We start from the raw sequence: 22460 nt of genomic DNA, 5'->3' as shown, positions 1-22460 counted from the left end.
CTCCAGGACGCCGCCGCCGGGCCCTCCAGGCCCGGCCGCCGCCGCCGGGCACTCCAGGCCGGCCGCCGCCGCCGCCAGGCACTCCAGGTTGGTCCCAACTGCCGCCTCCAGGCCCACCGACTCCAGGACCTCCAGGTTGGCCTCCACCTCCAGGCCCGCCGTTGCCTCCAGGACCTCGGCCGTCTCCAGGCCCTTCTGAAATGTGAGACACAAGTTCCAGTTGCACACTGGAACATTTCTCCCCTTTCATCCCCTTTCATCATGGATGCACTGAAGAAGAGTTTAACTTTACTGGATGAGGAGCCGCCACCTGGCCCTCCATGCCGCCCCTTCCAGGTTGGACACCTCCAGGACCTCCAGGCCACCGCCGCCTCCAGGACCTCCGCCTCCAGGCTGGCCTCCGCCTCCAGGATGGCCTCCGCCTCCAGGATGGCCTCCGCCTCCAGGATGGCCTCCGCCTCCAGGACCTCCGCCTCAGTCCTTCTGAAAGGCGAATGACACGTTCCATTTGCACACTGCACATTTCTCCCCGTACATGATGCAGATCATCAACTCCTCCTCTGCTTTAGCTCCCACAGATCTCACTGATGCCCTACTGTGCAGTCTTGAGTGAGGTATTATTTAACCCAACAGCCAGCCACACACACCAAGCCTACATCCTGGAGCTGGTCCTAGTGGCTGAGAATGCATCTGACATTTTTCAGAACACCTCAGAGTTGCTGTGGCTGCATGTCAAAGTTTTAATTCTAAACAATTCACCAAGCCAAGAAAAAATGTGCAGCTGTGCAGTTCTGTGTCTCACCGTTCTGCATCCGTTGGGCTGCACGGCTCCCGGCCTTCCCTCCACCTGCAGCGAGCGCCTCCAGACGACCGCCATGGACCTCACGGCGAGCACCTCCAGACGACCGCCTCCATCACCTCTACTGAAACAGGACAAAAACACTGGAGATTTTTTCTCCACGCTCACTCGGATGTCAATAGCTTATCTTCTCCCATTCTGTGCGTTCTTGAGAAGTATCATTTCCTATAAACTCCCAAACCCAGCCACACACACACACATCTAATCTTCATAAGGACACTAGTCCTAGTGGCTGAGAACGCTTGGCTAACAAGCCAATCACAACCAATGACTGAATTCGTTTTATTCTGAACCGTTTGACCACACCAAGGAGGAGTTTATAGGATGTGCAGTTCCAAGGCTCACCCGTCTGTTCCTGTAGGACTGCACGGCTCCTGGCCACCATCCACCTGCAGCTCCCAGCTCCAGACCCGCTCTGTTGAAGCCTCTGGGAGTACAATCCGCTCCTGAACAAAAACAAACCACTGTTCATAAATCATTTGGTACTCTGCAATCCTTGGAAATATTATGAAGCATGAGCTCGAGTAGAAAATGTTCAAATCCTGTATAATGATTAATTGTTGTACAAATGTGTATAGTTCTATTGATTATTTTTACTTATATAAAACATTGAATGAATAGTGGGAAACTACACAAGAAAAGTAAATGAATGCGGTTTTAACGCGGTTATATTAGTAAAGCAAGTCTTACCCAAAAAGTCAATAAATGGTGACCACATTTTATCATTATTATTATTAACCATTTAGTGCTTCACTAAATTCCTATAGCAAGTGGAAACGTTACTCTCCTTCATTGGTGATGTTCATGTTCCTCGATATCTTCCAATGGACTCGTTGTGAAATCCTTCTGGATCCTCCGCGTTGAAGTGCGTTGTTCAATTTCCAAGGGGCGTGTCTAAAGGGCGCGATCTAAAATGGGTCGATGCTATGCTATTGGATAGGCCTCGACTAATCATAGCATTGGAACGGGTGATGCAGAAATAAATATTCCTCAAAATCTTTAAGAGTAGTCGTTCGTTCTTTTAGTGAGCATATACAGTCTTTAGTTCACTAACTTCCATCTTTGTTGTTGAAACACCTCTACATGTTGCGCATATCCAACCTCACATTAGATAGCCTAAAGGGTTGCTATTGGTCGGTCCATTTCGTACCGGGCAGAAAACGTTACATAACGGAGGGGCGCCTGACCGCATCTTTGAAGAGCAAATTATATATGAGGTCCGTCTAGTTCCGAAGCTATTGGTGAAATACGCAAAACGAATATTGAAATGTTAATGTTGGCATTTAATTTGCATCTACATTTTGCCAGTGAAGGAGTTTAGGTTTGCCAATCCGAGGTCTAACAGGCAGTAAACATGTTCATTAAAATACAAATGCAAAGTCCACAGAACATACGCGAATAAAAACCACATTGCACCACCAGCGGTCAACAGCAGCAGCAGCAAGTGTATTGAAAGTAGAAAAGTAGTAAAGAGAATAGAATTGGGAGAGTGGTGTGCAAGTCAGACACCGCATCTAACCCAGGACCACCTTGCAGATCACAAGCAGACAAACTTCTACCAGACCAACCAAACACACAACAGGCCCCCAGTCAGTAGGGTCAGTCAGACAGGTTTCCACAGAAGGGCTCAGTGGGGTTATGGGTCGAGCAAAAACAGAACCCTTTCTTCCTTCCACAAGTTTCCATCATGGATTTTTCGGACATGTGGAGTCGTTTCAAGTTATCCGTGGATTCCAGAGGGCAGTGAAGTATCTGCAGAAGCTGACGTCCAGGTCCAGCGGTCTGCCGCATTGACCACGAGATCTTTAACCGAGTGGAACCGCCTCTGTTTGTAGTAGGCCTACAACAGTTTGTGTTCAACAGCGTGGAGGTCCTGTAGTTTCCATCAGAGTTTTTGCAGTTCTTCCATGCTGCTTCTTCCACAGTGAGCAGAGGACACTTCCCAGTGTGGTGGTCGGTGCTGTAGCGGTCCGCAGCGTTAGTTAGTCAGTCGATCCCAGATAAACCACTCAACACAAACTACCACTTCCATCAGCAAATCCACATTAACCTCCAGCGGTAAAACATGTACAATAGAGGGGCGAGAACAGACAGGAGGAGATGGGGAGAGTGTAACATGTGCAGTCAGTGCTCATGAAGGAAGTAGGCTACCCCGCGTTACTCACTGCGTGAGTCCCGGAGGCGGGGGTCCACGTCGGTGGCCACGATGTCCGGATTGTTCAGCCCACGCAATCCAACGCAAAATAAACGATTAACATCCGTCACGGTGGGGGCGCTTTATAAGGAGAGGCGGGGGAGACGCAGCTGAAATCAATTAAGAACTAGTGACCAGAAGAACGTGATTGGTTGTGAGCGAGAAGCTCGAGACGGCAAAGGCCTGCGTAGGCCTATTAGAGCAAATAACGTTTGGTGTAATCCAAGTATGGTAGGCCGGTACGTGCTAGTGGTAAACTGCCTATCTCCTTTCTTGCGGCATTTGCGGAGGCACGTCCCCTTTTGATCGTAGAAGCTTTCCCGTTTCTCATTTGCGCTTTTTCATGGGTGGCGACGCTAGGGAATAGAACCGTGGCGTGAAGGATAGTGGAGCTGTCACACTAAATTTGGATGTTGGATTTCGAATGTTTTTTTTAAACCTGCCCGGCAACGGACGACGCGATCATAGGCTGACAGGCAGGTTTGGAATGGATTACGTATGGATGACGCGCCCGGTACAAATTTGGCAGCCGGTACAAATTTAGTGTGACAGCGGCTCACTTGACCGCAGTGTGGGCACCCACTTGGGACATTCCTTGGGTCAGTGGGCGCTGGAGGGGCAGACTGCAAAACAAACAAAGTGTTATGCTACGATGTTCCCAGTTTATCATCTGCTGAAAGGAGTGGCCTACCAGACTGGAAGGTTCGTTATGTATGGGTTTAATACTACAAACACACGAGACAGTGGGCGAGTGTCGATAACGTTTTTATTTCAATTCAATCATTGTTATGAAAAGAAAAGCCATGACGCAGTCTTATTTTCGTACACAGTGAAACCCATTTCGCAATGCAGTGACCTCTGTAAAATAATAAGCAGAGAAAAAGTAAGGCAAGATACAATTCCTAGAAATAAAATCAAACCGGGCTGACTTCAGCCCTGCTTCTAAAAGTTCAAACAGATGAATGTATAAAATGTACACACTGAACTCTTACCAATCAAAACATAATATTTACAATTACTTTTATCAAATGGTTGTTTTTTTTATAACAAATATCCGACAGAAAGGTGTTGAATTTGTTTGCTTGAAGCATCCACTTTTATTTCATTTTATCAACCTAGCCCTAAACCTTAGCGAACATTCCCGTTAACCTTCTCAGAACAGGATGCACACATCCTGAACACGGGGTAGGTACATGCCTCTCCTTCACTGCTCTCTTCTAATCCATTCCTTTATAAATATATTTAGTGTCACTTTTCCTCCTGCCTGACCACAGACCAGCGTCCTTCCTTCCTTCCGTATGACATGGAGACAGTGAGAGAATGTGGTTTGTTTTGTTGAAGTCGCTAGTTGCATTTTTACGAGTCATCCAATCCACAGTGAGACCAGAATAATGTGCCATTTTTAGTTGTTCTTTTTGGTATGGTTTCCATTTAATGTGGATTTAACCTAATGCTACTAACCGAGCACCCAGAGTGAAGACTTCCTAAACCCCACTGTGCTTCGGGACATACATCTGCGGGGTGTTTTTGGCTGCTAGATGGAGCGTTTATCCTCAATGTTTCTTAAATAAGACAGTTTTCCCTTCAGTACAGTCTTCAAATGGGTCTATAAGCTACATTTCTTAAAATAGCTAAAACAGTTGGTTTTGCTTTGGCCACATATGGCGAATAGGAGTCAGAGCATGGATGCCAGGTAACTTCACCTGCTGATTAGTTATTTTTGGATAGACATGTATTTGAGCAACTTAGCATTAAAATAAAGCATTTTTCACTTGATATGTTAACCGTAATGGTTTGGGTTAGCTTCTGATAAACAAAAACTTTTGAATACTTAAGCCAAAAACAACAAAACACTGAAGCGTTAAACACTGTTTACACCACCTCTAGCTAAAAATTGATAAAGTTATATAATCAGCTTCTGTGATCTGGTCTATGGAGCAGCCGAAATGGAGCCAACCGGTATTAAACAAATATAAATGACAAAAACAAAACAACGACAATGAAAATAGCTCTGCCACCTCAGAGATTTGAAGGTCAACTTGAAGGTCACTTATCGATGGAGTGAGTCTGCCCGGTTTCCCTACACTGATAGGCACTAGTGCGCGACAGTAAATCAGACAAAAACATTACAACAGTTAACAGAAAATAAGCAGTTTAAGGCTGCAAAAATGGAAGGTCATAATTTGCTGAATTTACTTTTTAACCGAAAGTACCTCACCAACACCGGAGAGAGCGAGAGTGAGAAAGAGAGAGATAGAAAGTGAGAGAGAGATAAGTGTCAGGGTTCATGCTGATCAAGTGTTTGGCCCTCAAATGGAGGAGAGAAGTACAGGAATCCATAGTTTTTGTGTTTTCTTTCTCGAGGATGAGCAGACATTGTCCCACGCTGGACTGAGGGAAGAAGGGGGGGGGACGACGACGAGGGGGACGAGAGCAGTGGGGGGGGGGGGGGCTGTAGGAGTGGGGTTGGGGGTTTATTTGACCAGCCTCTTGGCTACGTCTCCGTAGGCGATCTCGATCTCGTTGTCGCTGGGGCAGGTGTTGGTGAACTCCTCGCGGGCGTAGGCGTTGTTCAGGTACTTCCAGATGGACGTCATCTGCTTGGGGATGTCGAAGCCCCGGTACTTCTTGGCCACCACCTGGAGGGGAGGAGAGGCAGCGGAGATGAGGTCAGAGCCCGTGAACACGCCGTGTCACACGATGGACGGTGGATCATTTCCACACCACGGTTCCTCTGTGTATTTTGATACGATTTATTTTTATTTAATTATTTGTCATAATTTAATGGATATGATTTTGATGGAGTGCCTTATAAGCCAATTTGGGATGGGCATCTGAATTGCCGACGGACCTGTATTCAAGTAATTAAAATGCAGCATCAATTGCTCAATGTATTTTCTCAATTACTTTTTGTGATGGTGTTGGCCGACCAGTTTTTATTTTGTTTTGCATCACCAACACTGCCCACCAGAGGGCAGCACCCACCACAATCTCCGCCATCACCTTGACTGTGGTCCTCACCTTGACTATGTGCAACTTGGGGAGCAGGTTGCAGTCCGCTAGCGTCATCTCGTCTCCGTCCAGGAACATGCGGCTGGAGTCCTTGACGTCCTCGATGCTGTTATGGTCGATCTCGTCGGGTAGCGGTGAGCGCAGGTACTCATCCAGCTTCTGCAGGGTCTTCAGAAGACCACGCTCCAGAACTGCAAATGAAGCAAGTATATTATAAGCTCAATGATGACACAACATGTTATTGTAAAAGGCTTCGTGGCAGGGTACAGTGGGAACCCGAAAATTGTTTGTTACAACAAATATTGAAGTCAGACAAACAATAATAAATACCCTAGTTAAATTATGGTGGCATCTTGAGTAAACCATCGGCTGATTTGTTGGGACAAAGCAAACCCTGCAGCTTTTGTGAAATAGTTCGCTGTTGCGTTGTAACTCTTTCACCGGAGCCTCTCGTCTCAACCCAAGCTGTAGCATCACCACATGGGGGCGACATATCACTTCAATGCGCAGGTTCAGCATAGTTTAGTACCATGTAAATCATTAATGTAGATTAATACAAACCCAAAACTTACATTGTTATGAAATATTTGAAAAATCTAAACGTTTGCTGTTTCTTTTCATTCATTTTTGTGCTGCAGGACAATATAAACCTTTGACTGATAAAAACATGACATTCAACCTCATAACCTTTGCCAACTATTTCTACTGTTTGTACAGAGAGGCGAACTGGCACGATGACTCTATTTCCCAAGGTGGAGTCACAAAGGTACAATTTACAGAATGTTGGACCTCTTTGGGGAATGTAATCGATACCATGTCTAATCAGAGCTGTAACATTGAAATTTCACAATAATTTTCCTAAAGGTTTTCCCCAAATTTTCCTCAATACCAAACAATCATTAAACAGGATGACTGCTTCTCCTGTTATACGTATGTTTTACGTCTGAGATCCAATGTAGTAAAAAATTATTAGGATTGAATTAAGATTAAAACAATGGAGAATGAAAAAACAGTGCACAGGTTTGTACAGTATGGCTCAGCTGTTTTCTAGAGAGCTCTGGCAGGTGAGGCGAGGAGACAGACAGACAGACAGACAGACAGACAGACAGACAGACAGACAGACAGACAGACAGACAGACAGACAGACAGACAGACAGACAGACAGACAGACAGACAGACAGACAGACAGACAGACAGACAGACAGACAGACAGACAGAGAGAGAGAGAGAGAGAGAGAGAGAGAGAGAGAGATGGGGGTGACAGTAGTGTGTCAGGAATGGGACTGGAGAGCAGAGGGAGGCGGCACGACAGAACAAAAGCCCTCTGTTCCCCGTGTCAGGCCCTCTTCTGTCTCAAGCCGCCAATCGCCGTGGGGCTAACGCCGTTGCCTGGCGACCGGAAGAAACTCTGGACACCGTTCTGACACAATTGGAAGTCTTCTCGGTATTATCCTCGCACCGAGCCAACTCACCGCTGTGAGAGAGAGAGCGAGCGAGCGAGCGAGAGAGAGAGAGCATAAGGGCCGTGTTACCCACCCTCGTTGCCGTCTGGTTTGGAGTTCTTAATGAAGGCTGAAAACTTGGCGAAGATGTCCATCCCAGCTGTGTTCGACTCAGGGTGCCTCGGGCTGAGCTTAGTGAACCTACACACACACACACACACACACACACACACACACACACACACACACACACACACACACACACACACACACACACACACACACACACACACACACACACACACACACACACACGCGCGCGTTAAGAGATCTGGCCCGGACACAGCACGATCATGTGGTGATGTGTGGGATCATTGTGCCACAGAAGCTCCCTGCTATAGGCAGTATCGATAACCCCATAATGATATAGGTAATAGATAAACGCATACTGCTAAAAGGCAATATACACAAGACAACTGCACACTGCTATGGGCAGTATGGGTGACTCCATAATGCTATAGCTAATACAGAAGACCGAATACTGCTACAGGCAATATAGGCAACTGCATCAACGGATGAAAATGAGCAGAAGTGCAATGAGTTAACTATGGGAACACTATGAGCTTTCACGTCGGCTCTGCCCAGGCCATCCCTGTACAGGGAGTGTTTTACGACAGCGCTGTTACTATTAGAAACCACCCAGAGCACATCATGGGAAACAGAGTGCTACGTGAAACGCGAGAAACATGGTGATCAACCTACACAGTGTATAAATAAAGACGGCTACTGGGGATATAATCTCACTACAGTCACACTCCAGCTAAAGGAGGAAATACAAAATATATATTAAAAGGTTTGAATAGCCTCAATATCTCTTCACTCGTCTTCTAGTCACAACTTCTCCTGCAAACAGTTGTGCAAACCATATCCCCTTATTTTCTCTCCCATTTGTTTTCCATGTTTCACAGTGAGCTCACTACATTCAGGGCATGTCCAGTAATCCTCTCTTCAGCCAGGAGGGCTGTGTGACTCTCTGCTGTTGGGAAGCAGGCCGGCTGTTGCTCTCCTCTCAGGATATCCAGAACTCACTTGGGTGGGCTGAGGACGTCTTCCAGGAACTCCTCAATCTTGTTGACGTCCGTCTTGACCTCGCCGTTGAAGGTGATGAAGGGCGGGTGCGTGCCTGGGGCCAGATTCTGGAGGTCTGCCGGCTTCCTGGAGGAGACATAACAGAGCCTTTAGAAAGCTCAGATAAAGACTGGATGTTTTTAGTTGTGAATGTATAAACTGAAGGTACGTATTGGGTGGTTTTCTGACTCAGCCCAAGAGTTGAAGGGAAAGACTAAACATTGTGTTTGACTTATGTGAAACCTGATTATATGGGTATTGCTTGGCGGTTTCTCGTTAAAGGGCTTCTTTTCCTTGTTTTTTTCCCCCGGGGTGAATCATGGTCCCTGGGGCCTCACAGGGTGGAATTAACACTGTTGCCCCAGACTCCTCTGGTGCAGAACCGCCACAGCCCTGTTCCCGGAGTCTCTGCTGCTATTGGTGTGTGTGTCTGCCTTCCCGTCTCCCTTGTGCACCGCTAGCTGGCACATTTTCTTCCAGATGTCTCCAGCGGACCAGATATGATAACACATAAGTGTGAGCACACAAGACACACACACACACACACACACACACACAAATGAGCATGTGTTAAGTGCCACCGCACAGACAAAATATATAAAAGACCCATGACACATTATCCCTCCACCATTGTTCTCGTCAACACTTTCCACAGCAGGGTTTGACCTTGAGAGAGAGAACAGAGAAGCAAAGCAGGGCTCTGTGCAGGACCCTGTTCTTTATCAGGCAGCGCCATCCAAACCCGCGTATCAAGTCCCTCCATACAAGATGAAATCCATTCACTACTACAAAATAAGCAATGGACTTCTATAATAAAGCAAGGAATTTCATGGGCTGAATTTAACACCAAACAGGAAATGTTGGCACACGCGCAGGAAGTGGCGCTCTTGGCTCAGGCCGCCATCTTTCATATGTGACCTAAGTCGGGCTCCTGCTGTGGAGTCCCATCGACGTCTGAAGCCAGCTCAACGTTGCGCTCTGCTCGCTCGCAGCACTCGCAGGCCCCTCCCCCTCGCTCCGCTGACCCCAGAGCTCAGGGTCGGACATGAAGGGAGGTTCCTCATTGTACGACTGGAGGGAGTGGGCGGCGCCGGCGCCCGGTACTGCAGGGAGCTGGATACGGTCACCGGGAATCTGAGATCAACAGCTTCTTAATCACAACCAATGGGCTGATTTAAAAAAACATCAACGGATGTTCTGTATGTCGCCAATTCAATTAAAATCGGCCGATTAAATTATAAGCAGTGAGTGTGACATGTGACTTTGTGAAAATAAAAATCTAATTATAACAATGCACTGTTCATTCTAGGGCTTACGAAGACCTGAATACAGCACACTTTACTTTGCTTATAGTGATCGCAGATCTGGAGATCCTTGACAAAACGCAAGCCTGTGAAAGCTTTAGAGAAAGCGTCCAGCCAGCGCTCTCCCAGCAGCCCGAACAAAGGCCTGTTTGAGCAGCCAGGGGGTAAACAGACACTGCTAAGTGGGCGGACATCCTCCGCTGCCTTTTGCCAGACCTTTCGGAGGCTGTGTGTTTTTTCTGCAACAACCGCCACAACTCACAGAGCTGCGGAGGGAGCCACAGCAATACGCGGACCCATCACACCCGCAGCGAGTTACGGTGAAATCACATCCATGTCATGAAGGAGCAGGGTCAGGCAGGTTGCTCAAGGATGCATGAGAAACCGAATCCAGTATCTTCTGTGGCTATCAGTCGGGGACCAACGCCTAGCCACTATACTATCCTGGTTAATGAGCACACGACGCTCAGACACCGCAGGGGTTTTATTGTGTGCTTTAAAAAGGGTTCAACCTGTACCGAAACCCAACTGCTTGCACTTTAGAAGGCAGCAGACTTTGGCATGTCCAGGGTGGGTTTGTGTGACTAAATGTAGTAATCTGAACACAGCCACTGTGGCTCTATGGTGGCTATCAGGGTGGGACAGGGAGGAGGGCATGTCTGGAATGGAGAGAGAGCCATGCCCCGAGTCTCTCTCATATCCCCAGACATGCCTCACACAGCCACGGTGACGAGCGCACATGATGGGAGTGAGAGCCCCGTGGCAGCCAGAGACAGCACCTGACCGCGTCTCAAAATATCCAGCCCCTTGCCAGCCTTGGCCGTGGGTGCGGAACAAAAAACAAAAGCAACTATCCAGATGACTCGCCGCCTTCAAAAAGCAAGCCCTGACGACCCTGGGAAAGGAGGAATAAATATATGTTTTCATAATTGCAGATGATTCTTGTTTTTGGATTCGGGGAGAAACTGCATGTTAACCACCTAAAGTCCTGGGCAGGAAGTGAGCGCAAAGAGCACAACCCCAATAAGACTCCCCAGAGAATGTTTCCTTTTTTTTGCCCTTGTTTCCCCTCGGGCTTGGAAGAGGGTCATGGGAAAACCAAATAAGCAGGCGGGCGGCAGCAGCAGCCGGCCAGCCAGCCAGCCAGCAAGCCAGTGGAGCACGAGAGACGGGGCCGATCAAAGCACTCTGCGATTCGTGAAGGAATAGTTTTCGAGCCGGAACGCCCCGGAAAGTTCTGGGAGGTAACAACAACAACAACAACAACATTTGGACGAGGAGGGAGAGGAGGAATAGGATGAGGGCGAGATGACGAGGGAAGAATGAATGAAGCATAAAAGCTTTTAATAACCGGCTGCAGATGTTTTTTGGGGGTTTAAAGAGTTGTCTCGCAGCCGGGTGAAGAGGAGGAGGAGGAGGAGGAGGGGAAGGTTCAGAGAAGGAGGAAGTCGTGGTTGGGGGTCACCTCTTTAGGTCCACTGTGGTGACGTTGAAGACCACTCCCTTCAGCCACAGGATCATGAAGAGCCTCTGGGAGAAGGGGCAGTTCCCGATGCTTTCCCCATCACTGCCCGCCTGTGAGGAGAGAGAGGTAGAGAGAGGTAGAGAGAGACGGACAGAGAGAGGTCCAGACAGACAGAGAGAGGTCGAGACCGACAGGCGGACAAGGCAGAGAGAAGAGTGATTAGATGCAACATATATAATGCCGGACAGGTGCAATAGATCCTCTGTAACTGATTGAAGTCCAAACAGGAAGTAACCTCTCTTTCATCAGGGGGTAAATGAGAGCCGAGGGTGATCAGAAGCAGAAACACACGGCGAGACACCGGCCCTCTGCAGAGGGATCGGAAGTGAACGATGGAGGGAGGGGCGCCGATCTCTATCAGGGCCTGTCTGACGCCTACGTGCAACAAGGTCCCGCCGTTGGGAGGGGGCCAATCTGTTGCACGACCATAACGAGCTGGATTTGTGTTTATTCTGCAGTCCAACCAAAGAAGGGAACCATTTCAAAGAAGGGGTTTTTATCTTTCCCCCTCGCTTTGTGTCACTCACACACACACACACACACACACACACACACACACACACACACACACACACACACACACACACACACACACACACACACACACACACACACACACACACACACACACACTTAAAGAGGGAAAGAAGGGTGCTGACACACGCCCCCTCTCCTCCACCTCCTCCTCTTTGAATGCTTAGTTTTGCACACTTCCTCCCCATGAATCTGAACCACTAATGTGTCGGGTGAAAGTGAAACCCTGTGAAGTGATTAAGGAGCGGGCTGCTTCCACATTAGCCATCTGATCCTTGACCAATAAAAGTCAATGTGGAGAAGACTGGGGAGATGGCTGTATTGAAGCAACACTCCTAACCCATTCTGGTGCTCGTTGCCTATTGAAGTAATAGTTGCCTTTAGAGCACAACGAGGACGTAAGGGATGGCCGACGACTTGGACATTTGGCTTTCTCAACTCTCCAGCTCTCAGACAGCTTTCATCCTTTGCCGTGTTTCCTACCACACAGTTGTGTTACTCTATAGCTGCAATTACTCATCTTTGCAGAGCGAGGGTCGTTCGCACACGTGCCTGTGTACGCATGTGCGGTAAAGAGGGCAGAAGGAAGAATACGGTTTGGATTTCACATCAAAAGATACTTAAGTTGGTTAACAGAGCTCGGTGCCCAGTGCTGAAATAACGTCTCTTTTTGCCGCTGGTTTCAGTTATTATTTCTCATCAGGGCATCTCATTTATTTTACAGTCAGGGTACCGAAGCCGTGCCAGCTAGCTCTGGGCTCATTAAGGGCAGAGTTACAGGCTTTGGCTCACCAAGGATCAGCCACTTGAAAAACAACAGTGTCTAGAAGTCTTCTCGGAGAGCCGCGGTTGATACCCTTGAGTGTCAGAGGTTATATAGCTGGCGCCGGACAGTGCCAATGGCAGAACAGCCTGCTGAAGAATGCCTGGCATTCATCCTTCCACAAGGAGTTGTTTGTGAATGAAAGGAATGTGTTCTCTCCATATAGTCTATAACTGTGGCAAGGCCTCTTTGGGAAAGGTTTAACCACTCTTTTAGCAGTTCTCTCATCTTCTGTCCCCCCTGCAGAGGGGATACGCAAACGATTATCCAAGGCCGCACATCAACGAGGTGAGATGCACACGCAAATCACTGATACTGATTAACTGATACTGAAACTGTGTACCTTACTAACGGACAACTTTCAAATCTTCGATTAATTTGATGCAACCGATATTCGATTTAGGAAATGGTTGAGTGAACTATATAGATATGTCTAAATCACACAATGAGACACACAGAGCTTCAATATCCTTCTTCTCCATCTTCAACGGTGTGTTCCAGAAGCCCGCCGGCTGCCGCAGACAGACATGCAGCCTCTGTTCTCAGTGCGACACGGCTCTTGTCCGACCGGCTGGCTCCCATTGTACTAGATCGCTGCTCTCCAGCTCCCTATTCCCTCTCAGTTCAATGTGTGAGCCACAGAAACGGGGCCTTGGATTAGATCAGATAGCTTTGTTTTCCAGGTGAGTGGCCCCATTTTCAGCCTGCGTGATTCAATTCTTCTTATCAATGAGCTTTGGCTTGTGTCATCATTGAGGGGTTTTGTGGCCTGTGACTTCCGTCCACAAAGCTAGTATAAGCTTTGAATGGTGTTTGAAAGGTGTACGTCCTTGCACTTAAAAATAGTACTTGGCATTATGTAGCATCTTATTCTAGCTATCTTTGTTGTGTACAGGGAATGGGTTAACCTAGCAATTGTTAGTGATTGGCACTTGAACATCCTGACTGTACCGACAGCAATATATTTTTTCTCTTTTTACTGACAAATTTACTAATTGCACTTTGGATAAAGGCGTCTGCCAAATGCCCTAGATGTTCATGTAAATGTAGTAAAAGATATCAATGAGCTACTACTCAGCCTACCCCCCTGCCCTCCCATAAATAGTACACCTGTAATGAAATCCATTCATGTTATTTGAGGGTGGAGATTTACCATGCAGATCATTACCATGGCAACAGCCATGGCAATGATATGTATGACATTGAGTGCAGCTTGGAGTGGTCTAGCTCCATGTACAGGTAGAAGCTGTTTGAAGCCACCCCTCCCAGAGAGGAAGAAGAAAGAGAACGGGAGAGTGAAGGACGATAAAACACATTCCCATTTGTAAATGAAAGGAGGGTCATTAGGGGCTTCTCTAAAGAATGCCGTGGCAGCTGAAAGAGACAATCCCTGTTCAGCTCAGTCCCTCCGTCTTCCTCCTCCTTCTGTGTGCTCCGTTACTGGGCTGGCCTCAGTGTTTCCCCCAGCACTGTATGGGTAAGGCGGCCGCCTCAACAACAATAGGGCCCCGCCTTGACTACCAATGTATAAAAATATATATATATGTATTTTTTTAATAAATATTTTTTAATTATTATGCATTAACAAAGTAGAAAACTCTTAGGGAAAAGAAAACCTAAAGATAAATAATGCATTAGCAACAGTGGTCGTGCCATAAAGGATTTTCTTCGTGCCTGCACGCCTCTCGGAGTCTGCAGCTGAGACCGTTGCCGCAGCCCTGCCCTCAAGACGGAGCAGAAGCAAGACCTGCAGCTACGCAGACGAGAGCGAGTGTGAGAGCGAGAGAGAAAGAATGTAGCAATGCAGAAAGTATTCTTAGCGCAAGAGGCCATTAGGAAAAAAAATGGATACTTTTAATCTCACGTTGGATATAGAGGTTGAGAGTAAACACACTGTGCACGACAACAGATGCAAAGATGCAAAGGGCAAACGAGCAGCATCTGGAATTGAGTTCCTGAGTCGTCATGCTACACGTGCATCCTCCCCCTCCCCCCCATGCTACTCTTCCCACCCAACTTGGGCCCCTCACTAGTGCAGACAGAGGGGTACTTGGGACTGGGAGGGGGGTGGTTGGTGAAGAAGTAAGTGCTGGGGCAGATAGAGGGTTAAACTATGCCAGCAATGTCCCACTACTTGAGGAGAGAAGGAGTGTGGGGGGATGCCTTGTTTAGTTTAGGAGGCTTGGGAGACCTGCTTCGAGGAACTGCATTTCCGCTGCCTTTAAGTGTACTAGACGGCTGTTACTAGAGACTGTGTCCCGGTGTCTGTGCCGGAGACAGGGACATACACAGCTTGTGTGAATAAGGACTGAGGTCTAATATCAAAATAGCAACGAAATCCCAAAAAAAAAGAGGGATGGTCTAGGCATAGGAAATAAGAATCCTATACGATATAGTAAATAAGATCATGAAAATGTTTAAAATGTTTATGATACATTTCTCCTTTCCACGGAAGGATATTTTGTCTACTGTCGTCGTTTAATCTAAAATGTTCTTTCCAGGGGAGGCATTACTCCACTGGATTGAGAAAGAACTTCTGGTTCTTTCTGGTTTCTTCGAAAAGCAAACGACAACAGACTGCTTTCATTCCGTTCTGCCAAGCGCTCCCCAAATTTGGGTGACCAAAGCCAAGGTGAACCCCCCCCCCCTAATAAAAACCACAAATGAGGTTAGGCAATACTCTGAGACCGCTCCTTGTAAGGCTGTTTGAGAGCCTTACCCAAAAGAAAAATAGTTTCTACTTCGAAAAAATTATAAAGCATTTTGTACAGAACTGATAAATTACTCATTACTGGCCAAATCTCAAACCTTACAACGTGACAGAGTTTGTCGGTGTCAGCAGACGTGTGGTCAGAGTGTTTCCTTATTGCGCAAGTGTCAAACACTGAGTCAGAGCTTGCTGATCTGCCCCATTGCACCCCAATGTGAAGCGGCCATAGCAACGCAGTGAGGAGCACACACACACATGCAGAGAGCAACAGATGACCACTGCTGACCAACTACCAACTGTTTCATTTAGGAGAAGGACACAGATGCCTGTGGGGCGAACACACACACACACACACACACACACACACACACACACACACACACACACACACACACACACACACACACACACACACACACACACACACACACACACACACACACACACACACACACACACACACACACACACACACCCATTTAATCATCAATAAATTTGATGATTATATTACCATGCAGTAGCAGGAGTTTAAAGGACAAACAAGTTCTTGCCTCCTCAAGTTTCACAACCTATTATGACCTGGCATGTGAAAAAGTGGTCCTTTAAAGCCACCCTTAATTTATAACCCTCCCAAATGGGCACAGTACACGTTCAGAGCATCACGCCTTCATAAGATAATGGATATTGTTTTAGCTGGCCGCAGTCCTCCTCCCAGTCTCCCGTCATAGCCTAAATTTAGCAACGCGACAGGCCTGGCCTTCCCCTCCCCGCTGCCTTCATCATCTAAATTGGGTGGGTTGTTCAGACCACACTTTGACCGAATAAGGAACTGACTCTGGCTCTCCAACACAGCGCAAGGAATGTTCCCCCGGGAGCGGCTGGCTGTCGAAAAACGTCAGCAGAACACCTCTTCTCCACACTCGTCGGACATCTTGGTGTACATGTGAACTATATGGGCGGGTTGAAGAGGACAGGTCCCCCAACCCAACCGGTCCAGGGCTGGGTGCGTCTGGGCTGGATGACGTGGCCTATAAAATACCAATCCTGTGAGGGAAAGGCCAGACGCAGGAACAATTCGCGCTACTGTATTGGACATAGGGTGGGGGGCCGCTGGGGCTGGGTGGGTCCCCGGCCTGAGATCATAGAGGGGAGGTGTGTGTAGAGGACTCAGACACGGCGCGCTCATGGAAAAAGGTTTTGGGTCCTGAGTGTGGCTCTGACTCGGGCTGACGTCACCCAGTGGAAAGCTCACATCTTCCAGTCAAACACAAGGCTACTGTGTGGTTTGTTTTGACAAGGTACCCTGAGCCGGGGAGGATTACCAGACAATCATGTTTCAAATCATCAAATTATGTTCTAAATGCCAATATGCTGATTATTATTAGATGCGTGGACTTTTACCAACAGACCATGATAAAACTGGTTAGAGTGATAATGATCTAGTGTGGTCACAACATACAGACAGATAGCATAGTCGGAGAGAAAGCAGGAGGCGTCTGTTGGTTTAATGGTTCCCAGGCAAACATTGCGTGCCATGCAGTTGTGCATCAGAGCTGAATCTGAACTGCTTTCAGCAGTAAGAGACCCATTGACAAGCACAACACAAAAACAAACAAACAAACAAACAAACAAACAAACGTCCATATATCGTCCCCGTTCTTCGCACAATTCCCCTTTCTAACCATTTAACAATAAACATTCCTTTATACTGATTGATTTAAAAAGTATAACATTTTTTACAAAGATAATTTCTGGAGATATAAGCGAGCTTTAAGTTGGCCTATAAACATTCACACACACACACATGGATATGTACTTCTGACATACATAAGCAGAAGATGATTTCCATGATGACTCAAACCACAATGTTGATTCCAAACAGATAGCCTACAGCCAGACAAAGTCTAGGTCTATAGGACAAGCCTGATGGATGCAAATAGGTGTTATCTACACACCATAAAAGCCAAACATCATGCAAAGCACTTGGGATAAGTTTATGAACAACACACCACAATTCATGAAAAGAACAAACCAATAATATCAAATTGGACTGGGTCATGGCTTCCGGAAGTTCCGTCCCAAGCACGCTGAATTTGAGAGTCCTTCTTCAAACTATAGGACGTTGGCTTTGCACATCTGTTAAAACCAAAGGCCCCATGCTGCCATTTTGACAAAAAGCCAGAGAGGATCTATAGTCAGACATTTGGGTCACTTCACTTTTCAGCCGGGCACACGTTGACAGGAGTGGTGGAGGTTGGGTCATGTAGCTTGCTGTTATCCAATCCTCCATGTTTGGTAAATCTACTACTACGATGCTGCATGGAGGACTAGAGCCCGTGAAACTAGAGCAGAGTGGGCTGTGTCGGGACTGATTGAGTTACACAGGACCAGCAGGGTAGATTCCCCCAGTGCCGGAGAGGGGTCACTCATGGTGAAGATGATGTAACGGCCCACGCCTCGTTTTCTCTACCACTATTTGGTTACTTTTCTTTGCTTCATTGCGTTCTTGACCCTTATATTATCTACAATGTGAAGGAGTTACTTCCTCCCCTAGTCGTGCTTTCTCCCCACTGGAACTTCGAGGCAAAGTCCTTCCAATGTTGTTGTACCGCCTTGTTTCCTGTCGTTGAGCTCATAGGAAACCAGCCTCATCGACGTTCCTTGTAGGACAAACGCTTCCTGCTCATAAACACTAAACAGGGCCTTACCTAAAATGGTGATCAATGGTGTACTGACACCTTCATTGTGGGGTTCCGAGGGAAGCTGGAGTCAGAACAAGATTTGGAATTCCCTTCCATAAAGGCTCAGGCCTAAGTTATCATCAGGGGTGGCTTGCTTTGCTTCATTGCTACAGGACCAGGTACTGGTCTAACAGTTTCCTTTAATGAAGCAGTTGGAAGTGCATTGACAGCGAGTCCATAGCGCACAACACCAGCTCACACTTAACCACATAACATGGGACACGGGATTCTCCAGCAAAAAACCAACCATTAATCTTTGTCTTCGAACTGATAATGCTGACTCCAGTAGTGCTTGAACTAGTAAGCTGCTCTATCGATTCTATTATTTAAAAAATAATTAAAAGTTAACAGACTGCTCTCTGTGGCTCCAAATACTGCCCAAAGGAGAAAATGTGTTCTATTCAACCAACAAAATATATGTATGATTGCAAACTATAGGCAAATTCTATTTCAGAGAGACTAGCCATCATTATAATGGCAATTTCCTAGGAATTGCCTGGAGTCAACCTTAATAATGGTGTGACACAATGCCAAACAGGGGGAAGTTGTAAATCCATATTACCATGGGTCATAACTTGTGGATGTTTGTATTCCAACACATTAACAGTGTTTCTCAAGGTCTTCAAGGGAGAAGTCGGCGACCTTCAGGAGGATCAGAGGAGTCATTGCTGAGGAGCTTCCTAGAAATCGGTTTGTCACTGTAGCCATGGCTACCATTGTGTTCATTTGTGGGACACGCGCACACACACACACACACACACACAAACACGTCCCTATCCTAGTTTACAGGCCATAATCTCAACTGTTTGGCCGTAGGTAGGGGGGCGTGGCAGAGTACGCCTTCACTAGTGACCTTGGTACCCTCACAGCCAAGAGGTGCAAGGCTGGAGATACACAGCTGTCGTTTTTCTCAACGCCCATCTACCTCTCACATGAGTGATAAAGTGAGTCACATGCTAGGTGGGGCAGATGGGGTTATGGGAGTGCCTGAAGTATTCAGGAGCAGATTTGCACTGACAATAATTGAAATAGACATGATTGGATAAAGGGTACCATGTTAGGGCTTAGGAAATATGGAAGGCTCTTATGAACCACATGCTTTTGAACCTAATATAGTGTATGCACATATTTACAATCATACATTGTATCGAGAACAAACTCTTCCAGAAACATCATGTACATGTTATTCAAGGAAGGGAATCAGAGGATTCAGATGAAGCACAGGGGTCGACCCATGGCCTTTACTTTGGTTACTTCAAAGGGAGGGGCCCATGCAGCATAGCCGAGTGAAGAGAGAATGAAATCATAATTATATCCTAGTTCAACAGTATTTTGTGTCAAACTTTCAAACAAAGTAAGACCTACGAATTCCATTTCCTTTTTTATGCCAGAATGAGTACCGGTAATATCAGTTCCCTGCGAACAAAGATGCACAACATCTCCACAGCAACGTTGTACATGTTGCTAAGTCGACAGATGGCGTGACAAATTTATTTACTTCAGGGGAACACAGTGGGAGAAGTGCAAGAGTTTAGTTTCAAACTAAATACCAAGCACATCTCAGCTGCATCTTGACCTAACGTTGGGGCAATCAAGAAGCTGTCCAAGAGGTTTGCCCTCCCACACTTGAGGACAATAAAAAATACACTTCCCTAGCAACAAGGCAGCAGGTACAATATACAATCCTTGGAAACATACCTGACAATAACCACGCAATAGCACAACAATGTAGCACAGTCAGCAAAGTGTGATGGATTTACAGTGCTGTAGTCCTGTCGACACAGAGAGAAGGTAGCTCATAAAACTTTAGAAGGCCTCAGGCCCCTATACAACACACCAAGCATTCTCCTTACAAACCAGACATACACACAGAGCTCGCTATCAGCCTTTTCCAGTGCCCGGGGTTACAGCAGTGTGCCTATGGCAACCTGCAGCCTCGCTATCTCTCTACCATAGCAGTGTTTACCACGGCACAGTTGCAACAATGGCACGCAATAAGGGGACATCAATAATGGATATGGCCATGTCCCTACACAACCATTACACACCTAAAATGACATGGGGTAGGGAGGAGAGACAGAGAGAATTATACAGGCAGGAGGGGAAAAGAAAGGGAAAAGAAAGGGCCATGGCCCGCCACGTAACAGGACAAACTTCTGTGTAACAATATGGTGTTCTGGCCGGGCCCAGCCCAGGACTTCACAAACCCTCAGGTAGCAGGTTTCGATACCCAGACCTCTCATTCATTCTACAATCCATCAGCTTTTTAATCAAACGTCTAAAAATAACGTTTTGATTGTTGGTTTAAAAAGCTAACAACCTTAGATGTGTCCTTGTACTATGTGGGAAATATGATTTTTGGGGTCTTGTCTTGTCAGTGGTTGTTTTTATGTTGTTGTTGTTGTTGTGTGTATCTGTCTATTCACTGTGAAAAATGTCCCCATGGGGACAATAAATTCTCTATCTATCTATCTATCTATCTATCTATTTATCGATCTACCTATCCAGGGGGGAGGAGCTCAGGGAACAGCTCTGGCCTCATGTTTGACCAGGGACCTATTAAAGTGTTTGACCTATCAGGCCTAGGGATGATGTAATCCTGTGGGCAGTAAGAGTTAGCACTGGCTAGCTCTTCGCCCCTACAGACTGACTAGACGTAACAGCTGCAGTCAAATCCTCCCAGCTTCCCCACTAGCAGGATACCATGTTTCTCTACCTCCCAATCATCTTAAATGTCCTGTTAAGAATGAACACACACACCCTCCTCCTCCTCCTCCTCAGTGGGCATTTGTTGGGGACCAACCCCCTCCCCGCTCTCTCTTTCGTTTTCCCGCCTAGCAAAAGCACCAAGATAAAGAAAGAAAAATAACCATTCTTCTGGTTCCTCCCCCTCATTATTCGCATCACTGCCAATAGAGTTGGAGTTGAATGGCCAAATTTCAGTGATGGCTTTAATTGAGTTAAGCCACTCTAATGAACAAAGAAAAATAATCCAACTTTGATTGTGTTTCAAAAACAACAAATGTAGTAGTGGCAATAACTGACAAATGAATGTCAATGAATTACATCAATAGAAATAGCATGTACAAACTTCCATTTGTCAAAGTCTTCAATTTATCAAAATACACCTTAGACGTAAACGGCAGAATGACATTAAAGGAGCCCAACAGATAAACAAAACTCGTGCTGCAGTGTCAGACGTTCCCACTTCCCAGTGTACCTTACACGATCAAGACTCCCACCGGGGAGACAATAGATGGACACGGGACCCCCAATCCATCCTCTAAAACGTAACAAATACATCCGAATAAAATGACTGCTGCTATCAGTAACAATTTTACGGGAAGCTTCCTTTCAGTAGTTTCTTCAGTGACCAGCTCGATCTTTGCCACGATGCGGGATCCGTATCCGCCCTATTGACACTTCAGCCAGGGACCACATGGCCATTAAGGCGAGGAGGTTACTGGTAGGACTGGGAAACCACCCAGTATGGCGAGGAATACTGTTCATCAAACGTGGATGCGCGAAAGAATCCCAAGGAGGGACAATGAAAAAATAACGGAATCAAGACAATGGCCGTATTCTCCTTTGTATGTATTTCAATGACGGAATATTAAAAAAAACAACGAGACTGTTTATTGAATCCCAAGCGAAAAAAATATAGAACTTATTTCAACGATTTTATTTGACTATAGTCTTACCTTGACAAAGAGCTCGATGACGGGTTCGTTGTCAGGCTTGGTTCCGTTCTGCGGTACCGACAGAGACATCTTGGATTGTACTTAAAGTTCTCCAAACAAAAATACAACTATTTTCTGCCACCACGCCCGATTTAGCTTGGTCCTTTTTTCAGCCACCCCTCTTCGCAATGAAGCCAGATAACCGCTTTCCCAAGATCCAGCGGCTCCCGATTCTAAGCGTGCACACTTGAATAAAAAGATCTCACACGGGTCGGTAAAGTCTATGAACCAGAGACGACGTATAGAGATCCACAGGCTACAGAGTCATAGCTCAACCTTAACGTCTGGTTTACTTCTTGAGTAGTGATGAGGATAGGAGGGAAGCATCGGGAATGTTTAAAGCCGTGATGTCATTTGTGCAGCAGGAAAAAATGTGGGCAGGGTCTTAGCGGAGTCTCAAAGGCAGGATGCCTAGCCCAGTATGACCGTGCTTTGAATCACACTTGTG

At 46.7% G+C, this 22460-nt stretch overlaps 1 protein-coding gene across 1 annotated transcript; it reads right to left on the bottom strand.

Annotated features, from left to right (window-relative positions):
- Positions 1-3802: 3802 nt before the first annotated feature.
- clic4 (chloride intracellular channel 4) lies at positions 3803-22379 on the bottom strand. Its single transcript, XM_060052092.1, has 6 exons — positions 21974-22379; positions 11405-11514; positions 8597-8722; positions 7602-7708; positions 6075-6256; positions 3803-5692 (listed from the first exon to the last, which is right to left on the bottom strand). Exons 1-6 carry the CDS (start codon positions 22040-22042, stop codon positions 5528-5530), a joined length of 759 nt encoding a protein of 252 aa, XP_059908075.1. The 5' UTR covers positions 22043-22379; the 3' UTR covers positions 3803-5527.
- Positions 22380-22460: the final 81 nt, after the last annotated feature.

The sequence above is a fragment of the Gadus macrocephalus genome, chromosome 5 (assembly GCF_031168955.1).
Source record: "Gadus macrocephalus chromosome 5, ASM3116895v1".
NCBI lineage: Eukaryota > Metazoa > Chordata > Actinopteri > Gadiformes > Gadidae > Gadus > Gadus macrocephalus.
Note: the sequence above shows the minus strand (reverse complement) of the source record. Positions and strands in the feature narration are given on the sequence as shown.

Excerpts from the sequence above, each read along its gene's own strand:
- clic4 (XM_060052092.1), bottom strand. The coding sequence starts at position 22,042 with ATGTCTCTGTCGGTACCGCAGAACGGAACCAAGCCTGACAACGAACCC. Across the intron at positions 6,257-7,601 it reads CAAACCAGACGGCAACGAGG|TTCTGGAGCGTGGTCTTCTG; the intron begins GTGGGTAACACG and ends CTTCATTTGCAG. Across the intron at positions 5,693-6,074 it reads CCAAGTTGCACATAGTCAAG|GTGGTGGCCAAGAAGTACCG; the intron begins GTGAGGACCACA and ends CCTCCCCTCCAG.